General features: G+C 44.7%; 1 protein-coding gene across 1 annotated transcript; it reads left to right on the forward strand.

Moving 5' to 3' along the window:
• Positions 1 to 5,483: 5,483 nt before the first annotated feature.
• On the forward strand, positions 5,484 to 6,458 carry LOC308092335 (aminoacyl tRNA synthase complex-interacting multifunctional protein 1-like; the record flags this gene model as incomplete). Its single annotated transcript, XM_080438186.1, has 1 exon — positions 5,484 to 6,458. The coding sequence occupies one exon, from the start codon at positions 5,484 to 5,486 to the stop codon at positions 6,456 to 6,458; it is 975 nt and encodes a 324-aa protein (XP_080294312.1).
• Between the last annotated feature and the right edge of the window lie 1,197 nt (positions 6,459 to 7,655).

Raw genomic sequence — 7,655 nt, forward strand, 5'->3', positions numbered from 1 at the left:
CTACTCCGAGCTTCTTCAGGCGGCGGAGCCAGTACAGTCGCTGCTGAGCCTTTTTCCTCACGTGTGTGGAGTGCGTCTCCCATTTGAGGTCCTCCTCGATGTGTACTCCGAGGAACTTGAACTCGCTGACCCTTTCCACTGCAGCACCGTCGATGAGGATGGGCGCATGGTCTCTCCGCGGCCTCCTGAAGTCCACGATCAGTTCTTTGGTCTTGTCGACGTTAAGAGAGAGGTTGTTCTCCCGGCACCAGTGTGCTAGTGATTTGATCTCCTCTCTGTAGTCAGACTCGTCGTTGTTGACGATTCGGCCTATCACTGTCGTGTCGTCCGCGTACTTTATGATGGTGTTGGAGACATGTGTGGCTATGCAGTCATACGTGTACAGGGAGTAGAGGAGGGGGCTCAGCACGCATCCCTGGGGTGCTCCGGTGTTGAGGGTCAGGGGGTCGGATGTGATGCTGCCCATTCTCACCACCTGATGTCGGTTGGACAAGAAGTCCTGTATCCAGTCGCACATGCTTGGGTGTAGCCCTAGGTCTCTGAGCTTTTTGTCAAGTATTGCTGGGACAATGGTGTTGAATGCTGAGCTGTAGTCCACGAACAGCATACGTACATATTTGTCCTTCAGCAGCTTGTTGTCCATGTGCGAGAGGACGGTGTGGAGAGCCATGGCAATAGCGTCGTCGGTGGATCTGTTTTTGCGGTATGCATACTGCCACGGATCCAGCGAGGCAGGTAGCGTGGAGCTGATGTATTCCCTCACCAGTTTCTCGAAACACTTGCTGACGATCGGGGTGAGAGCAACAGGTCTCCAGTCGTTCAGGCATGTCACTTTGGCCTTTTTGGGAATGGGCACAATGGTTGATTCAATCGGGGGAAACGCATCTGTGTCATTTTAGATGTCTTTGGCTATTCAAAAATAGCAAAATAACAAACTCGAGTTTGTAGATCTGCTATTTTCGAAAAATCTTGAAGATTTGTGCAAATCTTTGAATATGTATTTTTTTAAGCAAACTGTACAATATTTTGTTCCAGGGACCTCCAGAAGCAAAGATTTGAGTTACAAATGTTGTTAAAATATGTATTCAAAGATTTGCACAAAATGTTCAAGACTCTTTCAAAAATAGCAGATCTACAAGCTCGCTATGAGCTTGTAGATCTGCTATTTTTGAATAGCCAAAGAAATAATGTTTATAAGCTCAAATCTAAAATGACACTGATGCCTTCCCGGAGTGAATGGGTTATTATACCCCACGTTTTTTACGTCTTGTTGATAATGATGTATGTGAGGAACTGTGCGATCCATTAGTTTTATTTGAGGACGCAACAGCCACATCAGACAACCCAGGAGGGGAGCAGCAACAACAGCTATCAATACAACACCAACTACCTCGGCGCCGTTATTGTTCACAACACGGCCATTAAGTTACTGTGCGTTCAAACTATTTCTCTTTTTCCCCCTCATTCAGTGCGTTTCCAAAAACAAGCTCTTTTTCTCTTTTTGGTCTTTGCCTATTTTCGCTGTTGTTCATCCGTCTTTCTCAAGTCTTCTCCCTCACGTCTCCGTCTCCCACATTATTACTACAGTACCTGTCCAATTATTACCTATCCAAATCCCAGCAAAGTACCAGCTGCTGCATATACAGTACTGTTGATATAGCGTTTCATCTGACCAATTACATACTGTAGACAACAAGCCCTGCGATACACACTCACAAAACACACATATACCTACACACTCATACAAGCGTGCACACGCATACACGTACGCGAGTGGAGGCACGTAGACGCACACACTCTAAACAAATACAAACACAAGCACAATGTGTTTAATCTGCTCTGAGGAAGGCTGCGGCCGAAACGTGTGTTAGCGTTCTCTCAATAAAATGAGAGAAGTCTGAGCCAGTCTTGCAGTATTTATTTTGGAGTGCCGCTCTTTCCACTTAGGTGGTTTTTGATTTGACAAGCACAATGACTTCCAGACAAATGCACAAACAAACAAGTAAGCAAGCATATACAGCACATACTGTAAGGGTACAGATACATTTTGACCACAGAAACACAAACATACAGTATGGGGGGGCTGTTCTGGACAACAGCCATGCCATTGACCCCTCCAGACTACATACTCATACTGTACCAACAGCAAGGCTATGTATGAGGTGTTGTTGTTCATGCAGACCACGCATCAGGGAAGCAGGGAAGCCATTGCCCATGGAGGTGATGTTCAAAGTAAGTTTTAAAAGTCAACACACGGAAGAAAGTGGAAAAACTGCCAGTGGAGCAGAAGTAGGCCTGTCACAATAATTACGCAATCGTCTAATCGCAATTATTTGAGATAGTCGCAATTATTTTTGTATAATCGTCATAATCATTTCCATGTTGAAAGATTTTTTTTTTACATGAATACAAATTATTAAATAATGTCAATAATTTCTTTGTATATTTCAGTTATTTATCATATCTGCCCTGTGCAATGTTTGATTATGATGCCTAGAAGTCTTCATATGTTCCAATGTTCAATGACAAACACACAATTAAATCGTTAATCGCAATTATTTGAGTGACAATTAATCGTCAACTTAAATGTGTAATCGTGACAGCCATAGGCAGAAGTTGCATTAATGATCAGTCTGTGTCTCTGTCCGTCTGTCCGTGCATGTGTCTGTAATTCACGTGTCTGTCTGTCCGTCCGACCGACCAACTTCAAACTCGGCGCGCGTATCGGCAGAACTGCCAACTTCCCAGATGTCCACATATGGGCATATACTGATGACACAGGTACCAAAGACAGACACATGCAGAGATCTCCATATATGGGCATTAAAAGGACACAGACAGAAAGGTACCAGAAATATTGATAGAACAGCAAATCCCCATACATGGAGTATCCTGAATAAGGTTATGAATAAGGTTCAAACCTAAAATAATAAACACGTAGTAATTAAACATAAGACACAACAAACAACAAGTACTGAGTTTGAAGTTGAACTACAAAACAAAATAAAAACATGAGTAGGTATTAATGGGCAGAATACAAATTCATTCAAAGATGTTTTGAGCTTTTAGTCTGCTTTTCTGATGTTCTGTGGGAGCATGTTCCAGAGTTTTGGTCAGTGGTGGAAAAAGTACTTGCATCTTTTACTTAAGTAAAAGTATCAACACTACAGTGTCGACATACTCTGTTAAAAGTAAAAGTCTGGTAATCAAACTTTACTGGAGTAAAAGTATTGGCATCAAAATACACTTAAAAGTACCAAAAGTAAAAGTACACATTATGCAGAATGTCCCAAGTTCATAATGTATACAAATCTTTTGAAAATGGCCGAAGTGGTTAATGTATATTTTGTGATAATGATCTAAATCGACAAAGTAACTAGTAACTAAAGCTGTAAAATAATTGCAGTGGCGTAAAAGTACAATATTTGCCTCTGAGATGTAGTGGAGTAGAAGTAAAAGTATTGAAAATGGGAAATAATCCAGTAAAGTAAAAATTCCTGAAAAGTGCACTTAAGTACAGTACTTGAGTAAATGTACTTAGTTACTTTACACCACCGGTTTTGGTGCATAACAGCAGAAGAAAGCCCTCTCACCTCTTTCTCTCGTGTAACCACAGGTATACACGTGGCCCCATGTGGATGAGCCACAGTGATGGAGTTTGTACATAAGGTGAGGCCCTTATTGATATAAGAAGATGCAATTTAAACTAAAATCAATCATAAAATAAATTGGAAGCAAGTGCAGGGCAGCATGGACTGGTGTTTAGGGGTTATTTTCTTACTTTTTGTTCACATTATATATAGCAGTACTCTTTGGATAACCTGGAGTTCATCAATAGAGGTTCTTGTGCAGGCCGCTAAAAGTACATTACAGTAATCCATGAGGCTAGAGATAAAAGCATGTGTCAGTCTTTCAGCACCAAGAGTTTTACTTCGGCTATGTTTCTATATACTGTGGTATAGCATAGACAAAAAAAGTGATACAGTACTATGCCTTTTTTTAATCAACTGTGCATGTGCGTGCGTGTGTGTGTGTGTGTGCGTGTGTATGTGTTGTTGTTTTTTCCCCTTGATGTTTTGTATAGTCAATTTACTATGTACAATTTCACAAATAGTCCCTGAAGAGTCAGGACAGTCCAAGACCACAATCCTTTTACGGCGAGGCAACTAGGGAGCGAGCCATCTAGAAGAGAGAGAGAGAGACTGTGTGTGTGTGTGTGTGTGTGTGTGTGTGTGTGTGTGTGTGTGTGTGTGTGTGTGTGTGTGTGTGTGTGTGTGTGTGTGTGTGTGTGTGTGTGTGTGTGTGTGTGTGTGGCTATTGGCTACTCTCTCAAACCACTGCAACAATCTGTGCCAAAATATCTTGTGCATGCTGCCAGTAGGCCAAGGAAGCAAATCCCTGAATATTTTTCACATAATGTGAAAAGAGTGTGTGTGTGTGTGTGTGTGTGTGTGTGTGTGTGTGTGTGTGTGTGTGTGTGTGTGTGTGTGTGTGTGTGTGTGTGTGTGTGTGTGTGTGTGTGTGTGTGTGTGTGTGTGTGTGTGCGCGTGTGCGCGCGTGTGTGTGTATTCTTTACATGTGAATATTTTTCACATATCTGCAATCTATTAATTCACAACAACGTGTGTCTGTCTGTCCCGGGCATAACTCAGGCACCGACCGACCGAACAACTTCAAACTTGCGTGTCACAGATGACCCAGGGGTGTGCACTGCAGTGCCAATTTGGTCAGACACGTATACGTCATCAACATGACATCTGCGGTTTCTGAAGACACCATTTTGAGTTTACATCATATATCTTCATATGTAGTCGATCACTCGTATGTTAGTGGGTACCAGAAGAGAACGGGTACAACAGGTACTCTGACAACAAGTATTGCATAAGAAGGTGGGGCATGGTCGCTGTCAGGCTACACTGTCAGGCTACACTGAGCCTAGGAGCCTGGACCGCTACGCCAGCGGTGAATGTGTGAAAAACTTACCAGTGGAGCAGAAGTTGCAATGATCAGTCTGTGTCTCAGTCCGTCTGTGCGTGCATGTGTCTGTAGTTCACATGTCTGTGCGACCAACAAACTTCAAACTCGGTGCGCGTATCGGCAGAACTGCCAACTTCCCAGATGTCCACATATGGGCATGTACTGATGACACGGGTACAAAGAGAGACGCATGCTGAGATCTCCATATATGGGCATAAAAAGGACACTGACAGACAGGTACCAGACATATTGATAAAACAACAAATCCCCATATATGGAGTATCCTGATGTCATCAATAGGGTTCTCACCTAGAATAATACTGTGTGATACTGCGGTGCATGCATTCAGGTTGCATCATTCCCCATGCATTATTTATATTGTCCCAGACTTGTGTTCACTTCACTGGTTTTTCACATTTTGAATGTATAATGTCAGCCCATGCTACAGTCCATATTTATGGATCATCACTGATGTCATCGATATAACATCATCAACATATACATGTATGCCTGCGCCTGACGCAGAGTTCATATTTCTAGCTCGCTCCTCGGTGAAGATGTCGGATCACAGTCCCTTGATGGAAATAGAGCAAAGGGCAGCCGAGGCAGACAAGATTATCGATTACGTCAAACAACAGGTCCAGCTACACAAGGAAAAGGCCATTGCCCAGGCCTCTACCAGAGAGGAGAAGCTGATGGCGGAAAATGGCAAACTGAAGAAAGACATTGAGGAACTGAAAAACCAGCTGCTGGGGATAGAGAGGAGAAGGGGAGTGAGAGACGTGGTCGTGCCCTCGGCAGAGGACAGTGTTGAGTGTGTGTCTGAGACCACCACTCCTACTGAACCCTCGGCCCCCCCTGCTGTCACACCAACGAGCCCACAGCCTGATGTGATGACCACTCTAGCGCCGGTTCACGACACTAAAGACGAGGGCAAGAAGAAGCCAGCAGAGAAACAGGAGAAGAAACAGGCGGCGGCTCCTCAAGAGGTGGACGTGTCGCATCTGGACATGCGCATCGGGCGCATCATCACGGCCGAGAAGCACCCGGACGCCAGCACGCTCTACGTGGAGCAAGTGGACGTGGGAGAGACCGCCCCCAGGACGGTGGTCAGCGGGCTGGTGAACCACATACCTCTGGACCAGATGCAGAACCGCATGGTGGTGCTGCTGTGCAACCTGAAGCCGGCCAAGATGAGAGGCGTGGTGTCCCAGGCCATGGTCATGTGCGCCAGCTCCCCCGACAAGGTGGAGATCCTGGACCCGCCCAGTGGGGCGGTGCCCGGGGAAAGGGTCACGTTCCAGGGCTTCCCGGGCGAACCGGACAAAGAGCTGAACCCCAAGAAAAAGGTGTGGGAGCAGGTGCAGCCGGACCTGTGCACGGACGAGGAGTGTGTCGCCACCTACAAAGGTGCCGCCTTTGAGATCGCCGGCAAGGGAGTGTGCAAAGCGCAAACCATGAGCAACAGTGGAATTAAATAAATAAAACAACAACAGAGCTGATTGAGAGCCGTCGTGTTATCAGACTTCCTGAATTTTCGGTGACTGGGAAGAGGATGATGCTGTCTAGAAGGAAATGCTGTGAGATTCTGTGAAAATGAACATAAATCATATCTCTGTTGTTTATATAATCACTGAAAAGTCTGAGTTGAGCCCCAAGGAGTCAAGAACCAGAGCCACATTTCTTCCAAAGGAAATTCAGGCTGTATTTTAGATGTGCACAGATGAATGTAATTTGAAGTACATTGAGTGTGGTGGTGAGCCAAGACAGTCATAACTCGTTGACAAAAGACATGTCAAATGAGATGCCTTCATATCTCCTCCTATTGTATGTAACCCTGCATCAGTGCATTCGTTGTCTGTCAGAAACCTTGCACCACCACCTTTTTATTAGCAGTGCCAGCCGCTCTACATTTGACCGTGTGTGTTTGACCGTCAGTCCGTCCGTCCGTTTGAGCACGACATAAACAGCTGCAGCTGATTGCAACACAAAGAATCAAACAATTACACTAATTAAACACAAACAGAAGACACATGCACGACTTAAAAGACATGCGCACACACACACACCAGCCAGCACACGTGCGTGCTTCGCATGCACACACACACACACACACACAGACACACACACACACACGCGCGCGCACAGGGGCCAAACACAGTCAGCAAACTCATCAAACAGAGTAGTACCAGCATACCAGCACCCACACATCAAAGAGAGTAGTACCGCCCGAATACCAGTGCCTACACATCAAATAGAGTAGTACCGCCTGAATACAAGCACCTAAACATCAAATAGAGTAGTACCGCCTGTATACAAGCACCCACACATCAAATAGGCAGTACCGACTGAATACTAGTACCCACACAGCAAATAGAGTAGTACCGCCTGAATACCAGTGCTTACACAGCAAATTGGGTAGTACCACCTGAATACCAGCACCCACACATCAAATAGAGTAGTAGCGACTGAATACCAGCTCACACTCATCAAACAAAGTAGGCACCGCTTACTCACTGAGTGTGATTTTTTTTTACCCTCTCATAAATGTACAACCTATTTTACTTTACTACTTTGTTATATTATGGCAGTGTTGCACAAAAGTATAAAACATATAGCCTAATGTATATAATCTACAAGCTTCACAAGGCATGCAAACAATTTGTGAGCTAGATCGC

This window comes from Gymnoscopelus braueri (genome assembly GCF_963280865.1).
Source record: "Gymnoscopelus braueri genome assembly, chromosome: 9".
Classification (NCBI taxonomy): Eukaryota; Metazoa; Chordata; class Actinopteri; order Myctophiformes; family Myctophidae; genus Gymnoscopelus; species Gymnoscopelus braueri.